Raw genomic sequence first — 26,920 nt, forward strand, 5'->3', positions numbered from 1 at the left:
CAAATGACCATGCAGACTAACGACGCAGCAAATAAAAAATAATTCTAGTTACCAAGGAATACATACCTACTCAAACAACATATTATATAACAGAAACCAGTGTTCCTACAAAGTATATACTCAGTACGTGCGACTCTATATTGAAAGGCATTCCCGTTAGCGCGCTGGGAATTGCTTCCTTCCGCCGCACTGCTACCGATTGCCGCCGCGGAAATAACAGGACGAGATGGCTGCGACAATCGCATTGGCGGGGAAATGGACTGAATCAACAGGTCAACACGTCTGCTAAGCTATTCACCTTCATTTGTCATTCATTCAATTTGAATATCAACTCTGCTTTTGTTGTTTTCCCCAATGTTTTGTAATTTGACTACCAAATCACCCAAATAAATAGGCATATGTTTATTTCTGCAGCGTTCAAATCATTGGGAATCAATATTAGACTGGTTAGTGCATAGTCATTTTAATCAACTCGCTCTGACACAGGTATACAAACAAAGAGAACGCACATTCACAGACTCCGTCGATCGCGACAGATGTGCAGTAACACCGACATTGCAGCAATTCAACACAGGATGCAGCGCACCTGTGCGCCAAGAATCCCAACTTGCTCTCAGCAAAAACTACTTACTATTTTTAAATCGACCTAAAATATTTCAAACTTTATAACCGAGCATGAATGGAATTAATAAAATCAAGCGGAGTGCGCAAGTTTCGTCAATAGCCCACGATGGAATGCGAAGAAAAAAGATTCCATCAGGTTCCCAGGATATAAAAAGAATTCCGACGCTAATGGACATTGTTAAAATTGGTCTCTAAGAACGCACCCGAAATTACTAGTTACCTCATGCGTCATTAAAAATTTTTTTTTGGGAGTTATTGGTATGCAATAAAGGATGTGGAAGTGGCGCCAGACATGTAATGATTTTGTGAAGCTAAAAAAGTGGTTAATGAGAAATTCTTAAACTTCTAAAATGTTGACAAAAGTAGAGATAATACCGAAATCATACAACTACTTAGCGTGTGTATCACGATACTTACCGTAATTTTTTGGCTCCAAATTTCTTTTCCTTTTTTTTATGTAGTCAAAGTGGCTGGTGGTAAGAATTTTATCGAGAAAGGCTTTCAAGGCACAAAGCACTTTACAAAGAACTCTCTATCCTAACAATGGACAAAGGTGGCGACAAGCCTTCAATTGAAGTGGATGAGTACTTGAATATCTTAGAGGTCTGTAAGGGATCGCTTACAATACGAGTATCATAATGCTTTTACAAAATTAAATGGTCCAGCACGAAATTTTACTTGCTTTATTTTTATTTCAAAATTATATGCTACGTATAATTTTATATACTTAACAATTATTTTTTTTATGTTACCCAGATACTGTCAAGTATAAAAATAATAAAAAAACACGACGTCGTTGAGGTACTGTTATGTAATAAATGTTTTTAATTATTAAACACTTTGATAAAACGCATTTATGTCTGTAAATCCAGGGTACCATTTAAATATTTTGTGATTTTTTTTCATTCAAATACTTATATCCTCTGGTTGAAGAGCAATTCTCTATGCTAATTCATGCGGTGTGGGCTTTCGAGATAGGGGTTTGCCAACCGGCACGGTGCGATAAAGCCGTCGCCCGCGCCAGCCTCCCCTTTCTGGACCTTGTCGACCAGTTGCACCACCGCGCATTTATAAAACTAGAATATTTTATTGCAGTAAAATTTTCAGATACTTACATCCTCTGATTGAAGAGCAATTCTCTATGCAAATCCATGCGCTGTGGGCTTTCGAGATAGGGATTCGGTAAACGGCGCGGCGCGATCAGGCCATCGCCCGCGCCTGCCTCCCCTTCCTGCACCATGTCGACCAGTTGCGCCAGCGCACACTGCGACTCCGCGGAGACCACGCCGCCACCAGTCGCGCTCACCGCGCTCACAGACAATACTGTAGACAACAACAGCTCATTAATACCTTTTAGCAAAGATGAGTGTCGTACTAGAATAGAATAATTTTCAAAATTGAATACAAGGTATCACTTATTGACGTCACATCAATATTATCTACGTTATACCATATTTACATTACATTAACCATATGTTTTTCTAATCTTATTTATTATGCAAAACATGTATATTTTACTACATGTTTGGTGTAAGGGGTCGTACATGCTTTAGTGCTTTAGTGATTCCTAATGTCAAAATTTAACTTTATTATCACCCATTTAATAAACTTGCTATGATCCTAAAACTATTCAATCATTTAATTTATTTTTATTAAGACACGTTTTACCTTATGTTGATGAATACATATACCTACACAGATAATCAAGTTTATATCGCTTGCAGGGTAGACAGAGCCTACAATCTTGAGAAGAGTGATAGGCCATGTTGAGCTGTTTGGCTGAATGATAGAATTGAGATTCCAATAGAGAGGTTGCTAGCCTATCGCATATAGAAGTAAGTACATAAGCCTATATCTAAGTCACCTTTTACGACATCTATGGAAAAGAGATGGAGTAGTCCTATTCTTGTTTATTGGTGCCGGGAACCAGACGGCATATCTTAATGAATGTCTCAGATCTTCTACGACTATTTATACAAGAAAAAAAGATAATGTTATCGGTATATTTTGTTATAATTTTAAAACCACTTCTAATAATAGCACCACTTCTAATATTAGTCGCCTTTTACGACATCCATGGAGAATCCAACGAAATGGAGTGGTCCTATTCTTTTTTTATTTGTGCTGGGAGCCCCCCGGCACTCAATACCACTGTACGATAATATTATTCTAAAGTTAATAGAACGTTAAGCATACCTTACTGATATTGTTTATAGTTATGAATAAAATACATTGAGAAGAATTACATGAATCATTGATGATATCATCCGACATGCCATAAACCACACATGTAGAGCGTTGGCTGTAAGGTGTTCGTACATTGAACTAAACACCTTCATGGATCTTATTTTATTGGAGAAAATCCATTAAAACTTCTTTAACTCAATAAATTTGAAGACACTTTGTATATTTATCGTCCTGTGTTATCATTATCACAAAGATAACGCATGTTGAAAAGGTAAATGTACCATGCTTGTGCAATGGCGCAAGGCACGTAAAAAGTGAGTGTTCGTCTACCATTATGTAAATTTATTACTTTGACTCAATATTCTCAAAAAGGGGGACTTTTAACTTTTTAAATGGTGAAACAATAATACTTATGTGAGAACTGGTTATACGATTGCCTCACGAATTACTTATTCAAAATCTAACGAAATGCAATTTAATTTATTTCGGTTGGCCAATATTTGTGCAATTTGCTTTGAAAGTGTCATCGGCAGGCTGAAACGCTCTGCCGGTATTGTTTCGCGGCTGTGACCTCATTTGTTTTCTGTTTTGCTGTGATTGCGAGCCCCCGAGCTCAGGTAATAATTGTTCGGTTTCTTAGTAGTAGATGATTTTAATTCAAATGTAGAATTGTAAAAACACAGCATAAATTTTAGTGTGTAAGCTGAAGAAAAACTCTCGAAAACTAGAATCCTTAAAGTGGTCTCTTTTCAAACATAGTCACATAGGTATATTTTTCTAACAAATACATAATAATTCTTATCATTTTGCTGTAGGAAAACCGTCCACCATTCCATTTTAGTCAAACCTTTATCTAAGACACGAATTCTCACGAAAAATTTTGTTTAATTAAAAAGTCAAAAACAGGTCAGAGGTTCAAGAACTCCCACGGAATAATGCATCAGGTGGATAAGCACTGCCCTGGGGATTGTCCCGGTAAAAGGGGAACATAATGCGACCCAGTCCGTTCGTTTCAGGAGCTCTGCTGTCATAATGTACCACTCGTTATCTCACGCCACGACCTCGTTTCTGCCACTTTACACAAACGGAAACCGAGTTATGAACTTTTAAAATTCATTTTACTCCGACAGAGTATTAAAAGTTTCAAGCCGTTCCGGGCTTAGTGGCTTGATTGCGTTTTTATTGGTGAAGGTAAGTCTGGGAGAATTTGATCTTTTAATAATTTTAATCAAATTAATAATTTTTTACTGTTGCTGTGAAAATATACATATTCGGTATAATTATTGCAGGTGGTAGACTTCTTGACCAACCAACCTTCAAAATAAAAGCAAATCTTATCAAATCTTTGGTAATAAAATAGAGTCCTTCATTTAATCAGTAGAAGTGATGAGGCAACGGTCTAGCAAGATATGTAACACTTCAAGATAAACAATTGTTATCAATCTATTTATTGCTCAGTAGCGCACCAAATTTGTTGGATATTGTGACAATAACAATACGAGGAAATCGGTGATAGTCAAGTGAAAATTTAAAGTTTTTACAACATTTGAGTTTGTTATTAAACATAAAACCAAGCTTTATTATTTCGATAGCTAATATTTAATGATTTTTGCTGTTTAAAAAACTAAGGTTTAATTGAGTACTTATTAATTATATTTGTATTTCAAAACGGCTTCTCAGATTATATCAACCAACAGGAGTGATATCTTACTGTTAGATTAAAATTCTACAACTATTAAGTATGTTAATCTGATATAAAATTGATATGTCTTGTAATACTACTTACTACTGATGGGTCTAGCTGGACCGATTCCAAATAAAAAGTATGTAGGTCGAAATTTTATCGCACGAGCGTCTCACATGATATAACTGACGTTTACATAATATACCGTATGATAAATATCTGCGGCATAACTTGTGTTTATGACATATTAAGATTTCTATTACAACAACATTTCTTATGGGTAGTCGGTATAAGCTGCTCTACTGACTAAATATAATGGCTCCTTAACTCAGTTTTGAACAACAAACAGAATAAAATTATGAAGCTGGCTTTATTGGTACTTATATGATAAAACGTAGGTCAAAAAGTAAGTTTACCTAATAAATGTTTTTGTGTGAACATTAAGTATTATTTTAATAGTATGTTTTCAAGGTTATTTGAATCCGCAGCGTATGAGTATATATAGTATAACACAACCATTGGTAATGAACTGCTAGCATATATACGTAGTTAAAACATTGTATATTATGTGAAGATAACACGTTTCTTTTATTAATGAGTAAGGAAAAATAAATAAATGTGTTCGCATTTTTTCATATTACGACAACAGTAATATAAATTATAAGTTTTCCGATGTAATGAAGTATTCAGATAGCAGCCGTTCCATTATAATGATGATTTACTAGACACACTTCATTGTTTATATTGACGAAGTATATTTTGGGCCAAATGCCATAGAGTCTAGGCAATACATATTCTTTCTTCATGCCTGGAATCCTAAAAAGTTACATAAGTATTTTATGGATAACTTTAATTTATGACTAATATCATCGTTATCTATTTTATCTATCACTACCATAAAGATACTGCTTACAATGTGAACGAAGAACAATAGTATGATGCGAAGTCATTTCAATACCAATATTAATTTTGATTGCGCATTAGAATTTGAGTTATCATTCGCGCAATAAATGATACTAAATATTCAGTCATTAAAAATATATGCTAAATTAAATGAACCGATCAATGGATGCCTATTGAATATTCCGTTGTGAATATTTTATACAATTATCCAAAGTTTTATTAAACGAAAGGTGTACCGTAATATATGTGAGGTACTTACATACTTATGTTAACGTGGTTATTTGGATTGCTAGATAGTACCTACCAAACTCTTACATACTTTGCCTGTTTTCGCTAGTCACAATGATGCGACAATATATTTGAGGTCATCCACGAACAAGAAATTGTATATGCGGCGATTACGGTAACATGCTCTGTTGTAAATGAATAATATTACTTTAACAAAATTCGTAATACTACGTATACTACGTGTACTACTAAGAGAGTCAATGGTCGAATCGTTATGGTGCCTGATCAAAACGCGGTTGCGCATTAAGGCACCGGTTTGAATCCCACCGCGGCCGTGTACCAATGACTATTTTCGAAGTTATGTATACTATGATAACTAACCGATGGTCTTATGGTGAGGGAAAACATCATGAGGAAACCTGCATATTCAGGCAACTGGATATGTAACCATATGATCCAATACAAGTTAGTTCCCCTGCAAAGTTTACGGAGTTGAGATGGGCGTCGCTTCGTGTAAAAACCTGACTCACCCAATCCAGGATCTTTGGTCAAGAGCTTACCCGGGCTGCTCTCCAATGTGGTGAGAATGCAACTGGGACTAAAGCCAGGAAGAAGAAGAAAATTGGTAACACATGGTAACAGTATGTGTTACCAATTTTCTTCTTCTTCTTGTTCAATGTTAGACGATATGAAACGTAACTGAGAGGTTTGAATGTGGGTCTGTATTTGGTGATTGTAAGAAAATGATGAGTAACCCTAAATCCGAAGAGTATACCTAATATTTGAGTACAAAACTCATTTGAAATGTTATTTGAAATAAGGTTATGGCTAAGTTGACCAAATATATTCTATCTCAGAGAGTAATTTTATAAAGCACCGGCTTTTGTATGCTTATATGACTAATCTTTGTAGTATTTGTAGAGTACGTATATTATTATCAGTTATGCATTACTCCTATCTACATACAAATTAAATAACCACGTTAACATGTGTTAACTTTTCTGGAAGCGTCTGAAAAAATCTGACCCAAGTAAGTCTTTTGTTATACCTATAAAGAATGCTTTATAGAAATATTATGCCATAATTTCACTACCTACTTACTTAATAGGCACACTAGAATACAACAAATTAACACAATCTGGCACTCAATCCAATGAATTGTATCATTCGCAAAATGTTAGCGGTAATAAACGTAATTACACTTTCACTTCATTTTTATATGAAAAAATGAACATTAATTTGCTGAATTACAACGATTAGAGGTGACGTTAGCCGTTGGAGCGTTCCGTAAATTACAACAAGTCAGGAAACATACAAACACGAATAAAAATCTTCAGATCTACCACGAAACCTGAAGTTCCGCCAGCTAAATATTTACAGCAATAAAATTATTTTCGCTCCTCTGGTATTAAAATTTAATAGGCTTGCGTTTGGATGTTATAGCGAGTAACATAAACAAACAGGCTGTGTATTGGTTATCGGCTATTTGTGATGATAGAAGTGATTACTATCATAAAATAAGAGTTGCCGTATAAAGGCGAGCCGGTCTATAAAATTCAGGTTTGTGTATACAAGCAGTCTGAGGAGTGCCCTTGGGAAGGATATCAGAACGGAGCCGGCGAGGGGCGCATTATTGAACCAGCCGCTACGAAGGTCACTTGAAGTCGTGTGCTCGAAGGATACCTTTCAAGGTGTCCCTTTCAATCATCTGAGTTCAGGATTATTTATAATGCTTTTCTGAATTTCAAAGCATATTAAATATAGATAAATGTGTTCTTATTTTGGGTTATACACACACGAGTCTTTGTTTGTACCAAATTGTTGCCATATAAAACTAGATTAAACTTATCACTTATCTTCTAAGTAAGTTAACTGGGTTAGGGCAAAGAAACAGAAAGCCTACATTCAACTCATACAGAAGCAAAAAGATACATCGATTTTGCAACAAAGTACTAGTGTATATCGTGAATTTTTTAAGTAAAACAGCACAACGATAGAAGAGACACTTTTCAGTTCAAGTTATAGGAACGTATTCTTTGGATTATATTATTGACTTTAGCTCAATAAACTCCACCATAAAACAGCGAGGAAACAATCGGTCCCATCGTTTGACCCATGACCTACGGGTATTTTTAGATTTCCATTCCACCTAGTAGTATATTTCTCACAAGGTCGTCCTGGCGCTCATTTGCTGAAACAATTGACGTCATGGCACACCCGAAGGCTGCCTTGTTATAACACCGTTAATCTCTCAAATAAGGCATTCATGGTCATTTATAGCATGCTAACAACTAACAATATTTATATGTATACATTACAGGAATAAACAGGTATACCCGTAATTAGGCGAAATTTTCGATACGGTACTTTAAAAATTTATAGTCGGTATCGAGAGCAACAACCCTTACGATATCTGAATAAATTTATAAATCTTTTAGAAGCCTCTTTACCTACATTAATTTGCATAATTAACACTGAAATCATAAGCGAGTCGAGCTTTTTAGAGATGGAATGATGTTTTCCCTTTGAAATACAGCTTTGAATACTGAGCTGCCTGCGAGTTTTCTCCTCAGTTTTTCTACTCAAGATTCCCGTGACGTACTCTGTATTCAGAATGCGTAGATTTTGAGCGCACTGCTCTGGATTTCATCTCTTATTGCCAGCTAGTGCGATGTTAAATTCCGAATTTAATATAAGTGCAATAGCACTTCATAACAAAGTATTTTTCGCAATTTTTTCATTACATGGTTACTTACATTGGCACACAGTTTCACGCGAAATACTTGCTACGGGTAGTAAGGTGGCAGATATAGACAGTATGTTACAAAACATAGAGACAATACATTCGGTAAATCTATTGTTCCTGCGATAATGATATTTCCTGGATAATGCAGCGCTGTTCGACCTTACACGCTAAGAATAATGCATTGTTACTGTATACAAGTCTTTACTATTTTATTGTATAGAACATTGTGAAAAGACACAAATGAAATTTGCATTTGAACGTTGTAAGTGAATACAACTGGCGTCATCGTACATTATAGTAATCATTCTGGTCAAACAGGAGTAAATAGCTGCACCCCTTTGATTCAATTAGAAGCGAAGTAAGGCACCCAAAATCATTTTTTTTCTACCTCGTTCACCCATAACAGAGAACTGTAGGTTTATATTAGCACACAAATTGATTAATTTTGGAAAATCTTTGATATAAATATCATTAAATTAGCAAACATAAATACAATATAATCCTAATAATTAAAAAGATGTTTGTATGAATAGATGTTTATTATTCTTTCATGTCGTAACATTTGAACTAATGAGCTAGCATGATACAACTTTATCAACAGTATTTTCAGCGACGAGAGAAAACTCGTGTGAAACCTGGTAAACATTATCGTTGAGTAAGACATTGAGACAATTGGCCCTTTTGAGATCAAATTCATAAAAACCATAGTAATTGAGCAACGCAATCGACAATCGACTTGATTTGATAGGCACAATGGAATTGCGCAAGAGTAATAGATACCTTACCGCATGTTACTTTTAGTTATATACTGTATAGTGTACAACTCTGCTAGCTATATCAATGTTAAAACCAAATTGATTTGCCAAAACTTTTAATGTGCAAACATGTGACTGACTAGACGCCAGTACAAATTTTATTACTCAATCACAAATATCTATTAAAAATTGAGGTTAAACTCTATTAATCCAATCAAGCGGTGGGTTTCATTTCAATGTGTTTATGGTTCGGGCAATAATTATGAAACAGGCGTGACTATAAGACACTTAACTAGTTTTAATGCTCCAACAAATATGACAGAAGATATGCTGGACATATAATTCCCTTGACACGTGCAATAGAAGGGGTTGTTGGTTACAGCAATGCGCATAAATTTACAAATGCATGGGGTACGCCGCGTTTTAAGTAACATTACAAATTTTATATTGAAACAGTTGGCGAAACAAACTCGTCAATCGATCGTTGTGAAACTTGAAATTCTAGTCAAGGCATATACTATTTATCATTACATCGATAAAAAATATTTTCATGCGATGACGTAGGACAATCAACGTCAAATATCTATTATATCCAATAAGCCACTTCCTGATGCGGGTACACATGAATGATTAAACTTGATGACAGTTATGACTTCAATACAAATTTTCCCGTGTGCTTCATTCGGAGAGGTCAACTAATTCGACCAAAGAAGATGCACATTGTGCCTGCATTGTAACGCTTAATGAGACCAATAAAACTAATAGAACTTCATTGTTCTAATAGATGGCAGTTTAAATTAATATTTCGGTATATGTACATAGTGTTCTTGTCGTTCTGATAACCGTTGACGGTTAAGACTTTGTAGTTTTATCGCAATGCCCATTTCACAGTCTTATTGTGGCCTTTTTAACAGATTATCATACGGTTCACAACTATAGGGGTGAAAAGAAGGGTTGAAACCGATTTAGGGGACCACCCGATTGCAGGGTCACTACCAGTGATTAGTGGGTACAAATATTGATCAAAAAACCTAATTTAAATGACAACAGGATCGTTCTCCAAGTTTAACTTTAATGTTCACAAGATTTGTATTAAATAATGCAAAACGCATGTAATGTCGCATTTGCATATGACATGAATTTGTAAATTAATTATGAATACTTGTTATAAAACTGACCATATATCCAATTAAACATTCTTAATGTTTTTCTTCCTTGCTTTTCATTTGCAATAAATTTTTTAATATTAATTTATGGCAAAGTCAATATATCTACCTACCTACTCCACACGGGTCACGGTGAAAAACAATAGAACTACATCATTGAACTGACGAAGATTTTATGGATGACGTGTTTCTAGTATTTAGTAAACGACATCAAACGTAGTTTCTTTAGTAACAAATATTAACAAATTAGCTTTTCCCGCGACTTAGTCCGCGTGATTACTTTTATCGCAATAAAAAGTTTCATCAAAATCAGTTTAGTAGCTTGAAAGCGTGAGACGCAGGCAAAACTACTTTCGCATTTATAATATTAGTAGGGATTAGGTATTCACGTCTTAGCTACCTATCGCAGTCGTAGCTCTCCTTACACTTAAATAGCAGTTCTACACGCCTTAAATAGCATTGGCCGCAATATTCCATTAACAGAAACAAGTATACTATATTACTGTTTTTGTGCAATACAGCTCACATATTTAATAAATATTGTAGATCAACCACACCCAAACTTAACAAGAGATTTGTGAAAATCATGTTTACGGTAATTTAATTTAAATGTCAATATTTTAGTAAAACAGTTAAGCTGATAACTTATCAACAACGCACGACCGCATCATTGCAACAGCGTTATTATCGTTTGATGAGCACATGGGTAATAATTGGTACCTATTAATTAATATTTGTAATAGATTTATACAAAGGAATGGTTAGAAATGGTCATTATTCATATTCATACAACCTAACTACAGGACATGCCAAACTGCTCCAATATTTATATCTCCTCTCACGGGTCTAGTGGAAGAGATTTCTATTGAAATAAGTAGCACCTTTGTAATATACAATATTGCATGTTATTTGTGTACATAAATCCCAACAAATATTATTTATTTGTGTTTTATAATATTATTTATTTCTCTTTTGTCTCTTTTCTTGTTATCTACTGAATTAATCTTCTTGTAATTTCGCGTGTATATAATAAAAGTCTGGAGAAGGACATAGGTACTTTTTATCCCGGCAAGAAATTTCTAGTGGCGCTAAATTCGCGCGTGTAGGTGGCGCGTATAAGTAATAAATAAATACGATCTATTAATTTGCTTTGTAAAATAGCGTTGCCGCCACTCAATAGGGAGGATTTCCCGTTGCGTGACAAAGTGGGGAAGTGTGGAAACTATCGAACTATAAAAAAATGGAGCAGGCCGGGTTTCGACGGCACAAATAATACTGTTACGCCAGTCGTAATTGGGCCGACGTCTCGGTTAACAATTGACTTTATGGCACATGTTTATCGGTTAACTACCTACCTATCTTTGGGTCCAATACCTAAGTACCTATTTAGGAAACACGTTATAGTAATTTGTGGCCTGAAGAAAAATCTTTCATATATCGTATAAAAATATGATATTATTAAACAGTAAAAAGTTAAGATTAATTTTTTAACCATTACCATTCATAATAACATTTCTTAATTATTCTTCTCCCTACTTCATCTAACTTCTTACCACGTTACGTTAAATACGTTAAATTTTGCGTATGAATTTAGCAATAGTATCGATAGTAGGCAATTGTCGGCCAGAGCATCCCTCGGTGGTGCGTTCACGGGCAGGGCTCCGAGGGCGTTGACCCCTCGCGGCAGACGAAGCTTTTCGCGTCTCGCCCTACTTGCCGCCCGCCCAAGTCTCATAAACATACGTAATTTTTAGCTTAACAATGAATCTAGGATTTTGAGTTTATTTTGTAAATGTTTTGAAAAACAAACGGTTTTTAAGAACTTTCTCTTTCTAAATGCGGAAACAGTCATGGTTTTTTCTAAGGGTTTTTCGAGTGCCAAACGCTGAAAGGCCCTTACATTTTTTTACCAAAAATCGTGCTCAAGTACCACATCCTATTCCAGCTGCTTAGGGGGGAAAATGACAGAAACTCTTTTTATCTATATTAGATTCGTGCAAATGAAGTGTTACAAAAAAGTTGAAAATTCAAAGGGTTACTGAGTAAAGGATATTTAACATTTCCAATAAACATAAAAAAAAGATAAAAAATATTATTGGACTCTTCAAAAGTTGATTTTTTTTTCATAACTAGTTTCTTGGTTATAAAAGATTGTTTAATATGTCACCAAGACATGGAACATAGGTATGTATCTTAATTTGTTTAAATATTACAGGTGTACTCGTCTCTACTGGATTTATTACCTTTGGCCTAAATTTCTGCATATGAAAACTTTTAAAAGACTTAAGCGTATGATGCCGAAACATATCATATAAATAATATAATGTTGCTTTAATTTGTTCTTATACCTCTCCATTTTTATTTATTAATATTTGTAATATCTAAATCATATCGTCAAAACAAAACACGTTAAATAATATCTTTGTAAACGTTAAATGAGAGATTAATGATTTATCATAAATGGTAAAATTTTGCACGCCAAGCATGTTAAAAAACGATATTATTATTTAACACTTAGGGACTGTGTGTGAATGCAGGGACTTAACGTCAAGTTTTTCGCATGATATATGTTATATCCAAGACAAATTCATTCCTGACATATAATAAGCTAGATAACCCACCACTTGCCTGACACAATACAGTTTACAATGGACACGTTCATTTTTTTATATTCTATTGTGGCATTACATAATGGGCCATTGAATATCAGTTTCATTCATTCAGTAGGTATAACTGGCTGATTTACTACAATGTTTGCTAGACTTTCCTATCAGTACTGCTAGGTTGGTTCGCCGATGCAGTCGATTGCACTTTCCCTTTCATTGCATCGACCAGTCGACCACTGGCCATTGGCGGTCACTGAATTTACGCCTTTTATATTTACTACCTTACTTTACAGCTGACACAGTAAGGTTGAGCCCCATTAATTGCTTTTATAATTCTTTTTCTCATCGCCTTTTATAAAATCTTGTTTTAACAGAGTTAAATGAAGATGAACAAGAGTAAACAAATTCTGGTTAAATGTTAATCAAATAAAAACTAAATTTATAAATCGAAAAACCTACCGAAAATACATTTCGAAAGTAAATTGTCAAAATCCGTGCCAAATGCTAATTAATGAGCACAAATCCTTGTAAGTTTCGTAGCGAAAATGACTCATAATGAGGAACTAGTGAGATTACAAAAGTGAGTTATGCGTTTATCTCAGGCAGGTTTGTTCTCGTAAGAAATTACGACAAACACATAATGGCCGTGTCGTAAGAAGACAATAATTCCTCCACTTTCTTATAAGTGATGAGTGAGATGTTGCCTCCATAATACGGTTAACTTTCGATAGAGTGACCAACTGTTACATCAAATAAGGAAGAAAAGAATAAAGAAAATAGAAATCTGTTGTCATCTTTTGTTGCAATAATGATCTAACAATCAATCACATTTTTCATACATCTCAATTCGATAATTTCTTTTGTGTTGATATTAAAAGAGAGAAGAAATTATGGTTGGCCGCCGGACAACACCAACAATAAGTATTTTAATAACTTACATATTTGCTTTTGTTGACATTTTCGAGAAGGCATAGGTCGTCCTTTTCTAATCTGCTGAAAACAGTTAAATTATATATATTTTTCTTAAAAATCTTTTTACTAAATAGTGAAAACCTTGAGTACAATTATTATTGTTTTATTCTTTATTATTTTCTCTTCACTACCTATATATTCAATACCTATAACATAAAATTAAAATTAATTTTATTGATCAAAACTAGTCAGAAAGCTTGATGCATTTATGTTACATATTTTCAACCCTTTATTACTCGAATGGTGCGGAGACTGATGTTATGTCCAAGGTTTATGAATATTTACGAGTACAGCCGGTTACATATGGTAGGTAGTCCTGCGTAGACCTATTCGGGTGAGTAACTATCTCATGCATACAATCAATGTTTAATATGTAAGCACACTGACCATTACTTATTTCTAATGTTGACCTTGTTATTTTTAGTTCTCTTACTAGCTACCCACCCATATATAAGAGATTTTTTATTTTACTACAAGATTGCTCTCATTACGGTATTTTCCGATTGTTTTTCAGTTGTTAACATTATAGTTCGGTCTCACAAAAACACTTGTTGTTGTATAAATGTAATACTTTTGATTGTAAATATTAGTTATTCCATGTTCCTATTTCATTATTTATATATTTATTATTCCGATATTAACTCGAAAAATCAGTCCTTACGTTTTTAAGTCTTTAACTCTGATTCTGAAGGCCAGTGATATTGAAATTAGTAATCTTCTCCCACGTTTCGTTCAATGATTTCCGCAGTGGGTACTGTTTTAAGTTATTTTCACCTCTACTGGCAATGTTCCAGCTAGTTTAATAGTTTCATGTTGTAATCTCTGCACGTTTCCAGGACTATAAGCATGCTTCACAGGACATCGTTAGACGTCTGATTTTAGTCAAGTTAAATATGCGCTTCAATCGTGGTTTTACGCTCATTTTTATGCTAATGTTGGTTATCTTATTTCTTCATAGGACACGTAAAATATTTTAAAAGCGAAGCTGGGGGTAAACGTAGAATGATCATAAATGTGAAGATTTACGCGTTATTTGCTTCCAGTGAAACTAATTTTATGACGCTTCCAACTTACACGCGATATAGAAAGATGGTAATATTTAACCATGTATATTTATGTAGACATTCTAGACGATATGCATGTGTGTTTATTCACGCAGCACATACATGGTAATGCGGCCACATGTGCAAGCAAACATTACGATAGAAATAATCGAACAATCCGATCGCAAGATATTTCTGTAACTTCCTCCTTCTCTATTAATATAGCGCGTTCAATAAACACCTCGTAAGTTCTATACTTTATTATATGCTATGTACGACCAACATTTTGTGGTAAGTACGGCTATACCTAACTAAATTAAATTTACTTTAAAAAGGGATAATTCATCTATTTTGTCGACCTAATTAGGTAAAAACTGAGTTTTAATTTATATATTTTCTTTAATTTTCCTGTTTTAACATCATTAATACTGAAGTACTTTTTGATATGTCCGTAGCTTGGCCGTAGCTTTGAAGCGTACACTTGAATCGCAACCGAGAATATGTTTTGCTTTAAGAGACAATAAAACAGGATCAATTCATTTATTTTACCTACATAATGTGAGCGAGCCAGGTTAGATTCACATTCAAATTCACAGATAAAAGCAAACGCTCGCCACCCAAGGCGTTGGCAGCTTATCCAGCGATCCCGATTCCTTTGTTCAGTCCCTTGGCAAACGCCGCTAGTCGCATACTTAATGCATCCACAATACATCACAATCCACCATGTCCATTTGTTATGGCACTGCATAAAAATCTAACGGTGATATGCAATGTGTGCCAGTAAACTTGAACGTTGTGTCATAGCAATAATAATTCATATTTCGGTGAGTTTTGATGTGTTATTGCATCTTACATTATTACTGAAGAAGAGTCATCCTATGTTTTTCGTATTTGATATACAAACTCAGTCGATCATGGATCGATGGATTCAGAGTCCAAACCAAAGGGTTTGGAACATTTAAGTAGTTAACAATCTTACTTTTATTTTTCCAAGTAATTAATAAACAAGATTGATTACTAAAAGAGGAACATGGTAAGAACTATCTTAACGAAGAAAGATTAGTCGGGTATTATTTTGTTTACAAAGATATGCTAAAATTTCTGTTCAAAACACAGTAATTTGAAAAGTTAAAGTATGCGGCGGTGGCGTTAGTACACGGACCTAATCACCTGATTCATATACATCATGGACGTGAGAATTTGAGAACAACGCCACATTGTACTTGACACCTGTGAGCCGCCGACAGCTAATGAGGCGGCGACGGACGCGTGAGGACTGTTAATTTGTGTCTCTTTGTCAGCTAGTAGAGTACCAAAAGTGGAAATCTAAGCGTTTTGGAAATTATTTAGTGAGGAGAAAAGGGTCAAATTTTTTGCCATGTCCGTGATGCGATTTATTAGGTGTAAATAAAACTAATGAAAGCATCAAAATCACATAGGTAATAATTAAACTCATGATTTGTGTAATAAACTGTGCAGTTTAATAGTTTATCTATCTAATTGTAAAGTTTATTTATCTTTGAATCAATTTCCAGAATTTGACTTCTAATGATGATCACTTTCATCACACTATTCTTAAATAAATTCAGGTTTCTACAAACAAAACAATGATCAACAAGGGTATCAAATAGCCGGTAGCCTGTCGCGGTGCCGCATGTCAATCCGATCGGATGTCACAATCACACACCGTGAAAGCGCATGTTTTGTTTAAACCGCTTTATTAGCACGTGCGCCAAATTACAACAAGCCATGGTGAAACACTACGCCTAATGAACTGATGTTTGCATAAGGACAATCGGGTTACGATGCTTTCGATCATAAATCGTGATGCCCGTTAAGGAAATGTGAGATGAATATCGTGGTTGATGATTTACGATGCTGTACCGTTTTCATAGATGGCGAGCTTCTCCAGTATGGCAGGTGCAGCTTTACGAGTTCTGGCGTCACACATTGCAAGGGACGGATGCACAACGGGCGGCGTCGACTAAATGCCCGTTCTAAATAGAAGCCGGCCAACATGTCACGGCCATCTAACAGGATTAACTTACCTGTCCTACTGCGCAGGTAAACTGAACTCATCGCACCGCAAGACGCTTATACGGCTTATAACTATATTTACGAGGATTTAAGCAAAGCCGAGCACAAACCTGATTGACCTTCGTGAAAGATCAGCATCGACAAACTGATTATATGTAGCGTTTCTCTTCCTACAGGCTTTGAAAGAAGTGGTTTAAAGCCAAACAGTTACGTACTAGGACAATAACCGTATAAAACTATAAAATGAATTGAGTTCAGAGTAACATAACAAAGGAAAATCAAATGGGATTTACGAGTTTCCCATGGAGGAAAATGTAGTACAATCGTTAGTAGGTACCTAAGTTCATAAGACTGTTCTGTGCTAAGTTAAGAGATTCATGGTAACTAAATTGCTGAAGTCATCTTAAATGTTATTTTTGGTTATAATAATAAAATAGTTAATTTGTGAGTAGGTAGGTATATAATGACGTTTTATTTGTTGTCTTATCATTGTTACCTTTCCGTTATCCACAAGTGCCAAGTTCCGAGTTCGCGCTGATATTAAGATATCGTATTAACTTCGAAGAACCATCGCCTATCCATTTTTTTGAAGTGGTTTTTGAAAGGTTTTATGTGATACACCATCACTAAAATAAAATTAAATTAAAGACAATATGTATTTACTTCAGCAGCGCTCGATGATACGAATATTTGGTAAAAAAAATTGTCTGTTTGAGTGCTTGTTTTTGTCTAAGCAAGCAAGAGCAATCAATTTTATCAAAGATTTTTTGCAGGTAAAACGAGTGTACTAAGTACATTACTGCTTTAATTGTACATTGAAGAATATCTTAATTACACCTACTATTTTTAATCATGCAAATTTCTAAATATTTTAGTTCAATGAAATTATCAGTTATCTTATCTTTTTATATGTACATCTTAGTTGTGTCCGACCTTTGCTTACAAATTATTTATTTATTTATACAGTCACCATCATAACTATGACTACTTTGTTTGAAGAATCCGGCTAATGAATGGCATCGGGGGTTGTTTGTTTTGTCAGTCATACATACGTAGCATGATACACTGCAGTGTTTGTTATGATGTGACGTGGTAATTTACGCGGTTTTGTGACTAATTTATGGCATGGCATGGAGTTTGTTCCAAAGTGACTTATCACTACAGAAATGGGCCTCATTGCAAAGATCCAATTGCAAAATACTCTTAAGTGAATCAATAAATGTGATTTTTTTGTTAAATTCTCTTTCCCAAAAATGAAGAACAAGTTTTCTTCTTTCGTAAAACATACAAAAATAACTTATAAGGTACAGGCCGACTTTATCATCGTTCATGATGTCATTTAAAGATACCTTTCTAATGATATCACGTGCGATTTTAGGCTAGGGTAGTAGGTATTATGTACTAGTGATGATGTAGTGATGCAGGTAACGATAATGTTATATACCTACATATAATCACGTATAACCCTTGCGGGGTAGACAGAGCCAACAGTCTCGAAGAGACCAATTGTCCACGTTCAGCTGTTTGGCTTAATGATATAATTGAGATTTAAATAGCGACCAGGTTGCTAGCCCGTCGCCTAAAAGAAGAATCCCAATCCCAAGTTAATAAGTTTATCCCTTAGTCGGCTATAATAATAATGTTCTTGTCAATTAATTTAAGTAGGTATTTATATTATTTACTTTACGCACTAAATCTACACATACTTTACAGAATTATTTATTAAGTAGAATTAAATTTCAGTAGGTACCAGGAATCACGAATAAAATATTTTATTTACTTTACGCACTAAATCTACACATACTTCACAGAATTATTAATTAAGTAGAATTAAATTTCAGTACCAGGAATTACGAATAATTACGAATAAAATATTTTATTTTCATCAGAACATAGGTATTCATTGAAATATATTTAGGTACGCAATAAATAAATAAACATCACTTACCGAAGGTAGATTTATCTTCTCAGGAGTATTACTCATTAATCTTATTCTTTCACTATTAATATTCAAGTAAGATGAATGAAATTGTTGAATAAAAAAATATATTTTTGAAAAAAAATACACATCAATATTTACGCTAGCGCGCGTTAGCACAGACACCACCGAATGCTGCAATTCGCTTGATTTGATTGATAAACAAAACTTCCGCTTCTCGCAGCGCGCGCATTCTTGTATTGCCAGATAGAAATTCCTCCCAAATTGGTATTTTTATAAATTCAAGGACAATTGATTTGACATATCTTCAATAGCAAACTAAAGTTTTCAAACGCAAATTGTAGCTGCCATTAGGGTCATACACCAAAAAATATTTGTAGCGGGAGCGATAATTCCGGCTCGACCAAACCACCAAAGGGAAAATCTTCCACCAGGCTAAATGTTATCCCTGGGGAACCGCGGCTCCGACGATGTTAAGTCGGAGGTTGTATTTATGCTCCAATCCGTGAAGGCTTTTGTTTGCGCGATTTGGACTCTTCGCTGCAATTGCCTGAAAGCGTCATTTTCTTCGCTATGATTGACAATTGGTGTGTGACATTATTGATGTAATCACGTGTTAAATTTGATTTTTTTAAATAATCTAATTTAAAATAACTGGAAAAAAAATAGACGGATTTGATGGACTGAAGACGCTGAAGACTGGACCAAGTGAAGTGAAAAGTAGAAGTTAGACACCGCGTTCGGAGACATTGCTGCAACTAGGAACATAGATGAGAAAAAATTATATAACTTTGGTAGAAAATAGACATCCATTGAGAAAATATGGCAATTCATTTTCGAAAACATCAATGTTAATTTTATGAAGCTGTCAGATTTGACGACTGAGACTGTCGATCTGTCGATCGCCAGGGTTCCGAATTTATAATTCTATCATTTTATTAAAATATTCTGGTTTCGTGAATATTTGGAATGGGTTACAAATTTCTAAAACTTGCCTCTTCGTCATACAAGGTAAGCTGGCAAGTTCATTGTATTTTAATTCCAAGACTCCCTGTGTCAAATGTTATGCAACGAAAAATTTAAGGGAGTTTGCTGGGATGTATTATCAAATTTACCACATAAAATGGCAAAATCGTTTATATATTACATGTTTTTATTGAAGCTCCCACTCATAAATAACTTTCCTTATAACCTAACGGTGTATAACTCTAAGGGTGTATTGCTCCTTTATTGACCTTCAAGCATGTGACCGATAGTCTTGACTGGCGATAATTTTTATCTTTCTTAAACTCGCAATCTGAATATCTTTAATAATACCATGATCTCGCGTTTGGTGAATATAAACTTTTAATTAATTTAAAAGTATTTATATATTTTGCTTATACATAACCTGAAATTTTCTACTGATAATTTATTGTTTTGAGGATCTACTTCAACATGCTAGAACAGAGCACCAAAATTTACGCCATATACGTTATGAAAAAATGGCAATACCTAACTTTCTTCTTTTGTTTTTTAGACGGGTGGTATCCGTATTGTGTCCAGACAGTACTCTACCACACATGATGCTGACATGGTAGTGATTGGCTCGGGCCCTGGCGGATATGTAGCAGCTATCAAAGCTGCCCAGATGGGAATGAAGGTTTGTATTCAAACTTCTACTTATTTACTTAAGATTTTATTTCTTTGGAGCTTTGATTCTCACTTAAAATGTATTCTTATTTTCTTGCTGCTTACTGTAAGAAACCACTTCTAATGTCATATTGAAAATACATAAAATTATAACTGTTATGTGATACTCACACAAAATTGAAAAGAAAAATTTCAAGGACTACCTACATAACTTAAAGTATTTTTATTCTATATGATTTCTGTTTTTGAGAATCTGTGTACAACCTGCAACCGTGTCATCCAGTAAGTTGACTCTATCTTATCAGCAACTCTTTGAGTGATTCTGCATCAAGGATCTTATACTCAAGGAAAGGGAATAACCAGGCCCTCCTTTATGTAGCAGCTTCAAAACATAAGCTTTAAAACTATGATCTTATTCCATGCCCTGCATTTCTTTCTTATTGGTGCTAATAAAAAGAGACTGACAAATGAAAGAAATCCTGCATTTTATTACCCTATTTAGAAACATATGGATGAATAATAATATTTCAATGCATTGTTCACAGACTGTTTCAGTGGAGAAGGATCCCTCCCTGGGCGGCACTTGCCTGAATGTTGGCTGTATCCCTTCGAAGGCACTCCTACACAACTCCCATCTATATCACCAAGCGAAGCATGACTTCAAGAACCGCGGCATCATCACAGGGGATGTCAGCTTCGATCTTAACACTATGATGAGCTATAAAGCCAATGCTGTCAAAGCCCTGACTAGTGGTATTGGTATGCTCTTCCAGAAAAATAAGGTATTATTTTAAATAATTTATTGTGAACTTATAGGTTCGCTGGGCGAGTTAATCAAATGTTATCAGGTATATTAACCTTTGAAATTTAAATACGTGCAAATGTCCATTATATGCAAATAGTTGAAATTATAATAAAAGAAAAAAAAATAAAGTGTTGGTGGTGAATCGTAAGCTGCCGGTTAGGTAAGGTTTGAACCTAAAATCCTACCTCAACCATATACCAATGACTATTTTCAAAGTAATGTACATTTATTTGAATTCTAACCGATGCTCTTACAATGAAGGAAAACATCATGAGCAAACCTGCCACTCAGGCAACTAGACTTCGTAACCATGGATCCAATACGGGTTAGGTTTACCTGCCAAGGTTGAAGAGGTCAGATGGGAGTTGTTTCTAAAACAAAACCTGACTCACGCAAACCAGGATTCATGGTCAAAGGCATACCCTGGGCTCCTCTCCAAAAAGATGATGCGACTAGGGCTGAAAGCCAGGTGGAAGAAGTTGAAGTAATAATTTAAAAAAGAGTACGACAAGAACTGTCTGCAAGATTCTAAAATATACTCTTAACAGGAAAAATTAAACATTATAAATCACAAGCATTGACATTCAAGGGAAATCTAGAAATAATAACTAGAGCCATTTAAATTGTAAGTCACCATATATAGACTGCAATGCTCTTAAACATATGCCTATAAAGTATACATGTTGTAGTATGTAGCATATGCTTCATACATCATAAAAAAGACAATATCAATATTGCAAATTGAGCAAAATAATAAATATAAATAAGAAATATATATTTCTAAATTTCAGGTAAAACTTCTTCGTGGTGTTGGAACTATAGTGGCTCCAAATAAGGTAGAAGTGAAAGGAGAGAAGGGTGTGGAAACAGTCAACACAAAAAATATCCTCATTGCAACTGGTTCAGAAGTCACGCCATTCCCCGGAGTAACTGTAAGTTTGTTGTGTAAAAATCATGATATTCTAGTTATTTTTACAAAATCAATTTTGCACAATTTTTTTTATGTTTAGCAGAATAGAAAAAAGAAATAAGAGTTAATACACTATTGTGTATGGTTTTTGTCATCATATATTCCTTTATTTTTTCAGCTTATTTCTAGATGTCTTACCTATTACCATTTCTAAAACCAATATTTTCACCTATATTCTTTCTTGATGCACAAACTATCTCTTTGCAGTTTGATGAAAAACAAATCATTACATCAACGGGTGCACTTTCTCTGTCTGCTGTCCCCAAGAAAATGCTTGTAATTGGTGCCGGTGTCATTGGTCTAGAGCTCGGGTCTGTGTGGCAGAGGCTGGGGGCTGATGTCACCGCTATTGAATTTCTTGGCAGTATCGGAGGTATGCACTACATATAGAAGGTACCTTCCCACAGTAGCAAAAGTCGCATGGAGCAATATGAATGATTTTGAAAGAATGGAGCACTATGATTGGCAATTTTTAAACCAGCTGTATTTTTTCATTCACATTGCATTCTTAGAGGTGCAAAATAATACGGTGCAATGTTACAACTATACACACCACACAAAAAGAAGTAGGTAAATATATCAGTGAAAATCATTTATTTATAAACAACCTACATGACATTGCGTTTATCATGTTATAGTATATGTAATTCAGGTTGAATGTTACAAAATAAAATATGGTTGCGTCTTATCTCAAATGTACTTTGATAACACTACACAGTGATACGAAGTTTTCTTCTGGTTTTTACTACCTATCTTTGACTTTATGTCTCTCAGTTAAATTAGTTAATTATGCAGTATAATTTATGTCAAAAAAAATGGTTTTCTATTGACATGATGCGTCAGGTCCATATATGTTCCTATTAGTTTCATAATATACCTGAACGGGCCGAGGGTCTGTTGGGTCGTGTCAGAATAAAAAAGAATTTCGGCTGTTCAAGATGCGTGTTGTCGTCTCGTCTTGGTGTTGATTGTCCTTTTTTTCATTAGTCTGTCAGTTTTGGTCATCTAAATTATCAAGTCAAAGAGTGTTTGTCCATGGAGGCTGAACGGCCGCTACAATACCTTAACATACCACATCTTCACTACAAAGTATAAAGCAAAGTGGCTACCCGCGTTTGTCTGTGTATGTATGTATATATGTTTTGATCTTTAATGCTAAACAACGTTCACAATCTGTAATACCTCCACCAAAGACAACTTTGACTAGTATTTTAGACCTCCTTGAGTATTGATATGAATTAATTTCATTTTTTCCACCAAGGTATCGGTATCGACGGCGAAGTGGCCAAAACTCTGCATAAAATCCTCGCGAAGCAGGGTATGAAGTTTAAACTGAACACGAAGGTCTTATCGGTCAAGAAGGAAGGAAGCACAGTGAAGGTCGAAGTAGAGGGGGCCAAAGGAGGCAACAAGGAAGTGGTAAGTTGAGGCTCCTTTTTCTCATATGGATATATATGTATATAAGTGGAAAGATTGGCGATCAGTTGCTATATAAATTTTTCGTGCAAAAAATCCCGACTTACCCGGTCTAGGATTGTTATAGACGTAACCCGAGCTTCTGCCCGCATAGGATGAAAACGACCGAGACTTACACTAGGGTGACACTTGGAAAACTGGTGTGTCCCAAAAAAGTGTCCATCTGGTGTTAGTTAAAGCGTATAATCCTGCATAAAAATCTTTAATTATTTGTAATTTACATTGACCTTCACATTTTTTGTATGTGATCTTGGATATTTATTTATTGCTTTGAGAGAAAGCTCATTTGAACCATCATATTATTTATATTCTAGTTGGATTGCGACGTGGTGCTGATCTCTATCGGCCGCCGGCCGTACACTAAAGACCTGGGATTGGACAAAGTGGGCATCGCACTCGACGACCGCGGCCGCGTGCCCGTCAACAACAAGTTCCAGACCAAAGTGCCCGGGTCAGTGCACCTTCAGATCATTGTCTTACCACATTAACCGATACTCTTACGGTGAAGGAAAACATCGTGGTTAACCTTCACATCCAGGCAACTGGATGTGTAACCATGTGGCGTCTAGGTAAAACGTCGCAGGTAAGAATGATTAGAGATCATTTAAAGGTCCTTTATTATTATAAGCTTTATTAGCGGACTAGTTTAACAATATTTAAAAAGGCGTGGGTTTAGCTATAGACACGAGATCCAACAAAAAGCCGCCGCGAGCTACTTAATTTGATGAGCGCTGTAGTAGTCCAATGGCGAAGACCCGGAACGCGCAATCATATATACTTATTCCAAACCAAAGTGTCTAGGGTCCAGTTTACTTTCAAATAAACTAACCCAAAAACCAAGGAAATAAAAGAGTTTAATTATGTTAATTTTTAATGAAATTTCAGAATCTACGCTATTGGCGACTGTATTCACGGTCCCATGTTGGCGCACAAGGCTGAGGACGAAGGCATCGTTTGCATCGAAGGTATCAAGGTATACTTTTTTTAATATCTTTGTTGTAAAGTCAATAAACATCCCAAGATTATAAACTTATCCCTTAGCCGCCTTTTACAATATCAATGAAAAAGAAAGTCAATAAACCTAGTTAAAATTTGTTATTAATATTAATACTTTTATTATGATAATATTTCGTTTTTGCAGGGTATGCCAGTTCACTTCAACTACGACTGTATCCCTTCAGTAATATACACGTCCCCTGAAGTAGGCTGGGTTGGAAAGTCGGAAGAAGATCTGAAGAAAGAGGTATAACATTTATGCAATTTAATTTTTTTTTCTTTTTGGTGCTCTCAATTGTCAATTTTCGCCCAGGCTTTGAATGAAAAGCGCAAACTTATAATTATTAATGAAATTTTAATATTTTCTCCCAGGCTTGAAAGTAAAAAATAAATAATCATCAGAAACTCCAATTTTTTGTACAATAAGAACTGCAAATCGTAAATTCGTCATGAGTCAAAAAATTAGATATGTGCGTATAACGGATAACCGCAATTCCTTTAAGTTACTACAAAAATAATATAAATATGCATGTTTTTTTCAGGGAAAGGCGTATAAAGTAGGCAAATTCCCGTTCTTAGCGAATTCAAGAGCAAAGACCAACGGCGAGCCCGACGGCTTCGTCAAAGTACTGTCGGACAAGGCGACAGACGTTATTTTAGGAACACACATCATTGGCCCCGTAAGTACATATGTTACAGTTAAAACTAGTTTTTAGTTAGAACGCGTTTTCCCTAGTTAGAACTAGTTTTTACTAAATGCCTTTGTTAAAACTAGAATTAACTAATGCTCAAAATTAAATATCAATTAAAACGAGTTCTCACTAGACAACACGCATTTTTAAGAAGAGAGCCAGTTAAAACTGTTCCGACCAAGGTCAAAAAGGTGTCTCTGCTAGAAAAATGGTTGTCTTTGTAACACAAAGTGCCACGATAGTTTGTCTTGTAATAACAAGTAGATCCTCATCCTTTTTATAAATTTAAGATTGTTTAATTTTTATATTGTATGACAGAGTTGAGAGGAATGAGTGTCTTAAACCACTCAGTGTGCGCTCGCACGAGTGGTTTAAGATTGAAAAAAGGTTTAAAAAGGTAACAATAAAATGAATCTAAGATTAGTTGGGATAAATGTTGTTTGTGATGTAGTTTTTTAACTTTTTATGAATATTATAATGTTTACGCTTTACGATTAATAACTCTGGATCATGGGCACAGTTTATAATTAAAAGCACTCTAATTAAATAGAAATGAACCTTTATAGGATGTTCTGATTGTTATGTTACATACAGGGTGGTGGCGAGCTGATCAACGAGGCGGTGCTGGCGCAGGAGTACGGCGCGGCGGCGGAGGACGTCGCCCGAGTCTGCCACGCGCATCCGGTAACTATCTTCTTTTTTATTTATTTATATATATGTACAAGAATGGCAATACTTATTGTCTAAAGAAATTTCTTCCATTAGAGCAACAGCAGGAAAATGTAAAAAAAGGCATTGGTTTGAGTACATAATTAATAATATATAACATGTGTTCCCTGGGCGACTTTATTATATTTCTTCTGGCATTATCCTCATCCACTTGTATCATCCCTCATTAAATCCTTATAAGGTGACTTCTAATATGAACAATTTTTCATTCCAGACATGTGCAGAAGCCCTACGTGAAGCGAACTTGGCTGCATACAGCGGCAAACCCATCAACTTCTAATTTTAGATATCTCGTATACTATAAATATAGTTATATGAATAATGTTTTGAACGCCCACAGAACAGCAGGGTGGTCTCGCCAGCTGAACGCTGCTCCAGTAAGGAATCTTGTATGAATCTGACTTGAAAGTTTGAGTATTTGAAATTTTGCTCTTTGTGGTCATAAGAATACTTATTTTTCTGTAAGCGACCGATTTCATTCAGTTTTTGAAATATAATGTCATGTTATTTATTTTTGCTACCACTAAAACTTATTTTATTTATATTTATTTTTTGCAAAATTCATATTTTTTATTAATTTCATTCCGTTATCTTGATAGAAACATTACGAGGTTACCTCAAGAATGTATGTACATTTCGTGTATTTATTTTCTTTTGTAAATAGCTTTAAAATACACATCTATACAAGACGTAATCGTTTTATTTTTGACTTAGGGAACTTAAACAATGA

At 34.9% G+C, this 26,920-nt stretch overlaps 2 protein-coding genes and 1 long non-coding RNA gene across 6 annotated transcripts in view; 2 read left to right on the forward strand and 1 right to left on the reverse strand.

The window, feature by feature from the left end:
• Positions 1 to 19,079, reverse strand: part of LOC106133475 (protein FAM107B) — a 67,927-nt gene extending 48,848 nt beyond the window's left edge. For 2 of the 3 annotated variants that reach the window (XR_009656938.1, XM_060944996.1), the window contains exons 1-2: positions 13,838 to 13,887; positions 1,740 to 1,947 (exon numbers count right to left, since the gene is read on the reverse strand). Coding sequence is in view for 2 of the 3 variants with exons in the window: in XM_060944996.1 (XP_060800979.1) it covers positions 1,740 to 1,947; positions 13,838 to 13,871 (242 nt within the window). In the remaining variant the exon portion in view is untranslated. Of the gene's footprint in view, positions 1 to 1,739; positions 1,948 to 13,837; positions 13,888 to 18,899 lie in introns of those variants that run through there. The other variant, XM_013333210.2, reaches the window with a different exon arrangement.
• Positions 3,093 to 5,380, forward strand: LOC132901891 (uncharacterized). The gene is made up of 3 exons (XR_009656941.1): positions 3,093 to 3,428; positions 3,828 to 4,002; positions 4,101 to 5,380. It is a non-coding gene; the product is annotated as an uncharacterized LOC132901891 (long non-coding RNA).
• Positions 19,080 to 19,740: 661 nt separating the features above from the next.
• LOC106133271 (dihydrolipoyl dehydrogenase) lies at positions 19,741 to 26,879 on the forward strand. 2 transcript variants are annotated; one of them, XM_013332944.2, is made up of 12 exons: positions 19,741 to 19,901; positions 20,410 to 20,532; positions 21,068 to 21,304; positions 22,119 to 22,259; positions 22,505 to 22,670; positions 23,559 to 23,716; positions 24,088 to 24,224; positions 24,659 to 24,746; positions 24,915 to 25,016; positions 25,312 to 25,449; positions 26,056 to 26,145; positions 26,405 to 26,879. In XM_013332944.2, exons 1-12 carry the CDS (start codon positions 19,860 to 19,862, stop codon positions 26,468 to 26,470), a joined length of 1,488 nt encoding a protein of 495 aa, XP_013188398.1. In that variant the 5' UTR covers positions 19,741 to 19,859; the 3' UTR covers positions 26,471 to 26,879. The 2 variants fall into 2 exon arrangements, with proteins under 2 accessions (XP_013188398.1, XP_060800961.1); XM_060944978.1 differs by lacking the exon at positions 19,741 to 19,901 and adding an exon at positions 20,194 to 20,223.
• The last annotated feature ends 41 nt before the right edge of the window (positions 26,880 to 26,920 follow it).

The sequence above is a fragment of the Amyelois transitella genome, chromosome 7, assembly GCF_032362555.1.
Source record: "Amyelois transitella isolate CPQ chromosome 7, ilAmyTran1.1, whole genome shotgun sequence".
NCBI classification, from domain to species: Eukaryota; Metazoa; Arthropoda; class Insecta; order Lepidoptera; family Pyralidae; genus Amyelois; species Amyelois transitella.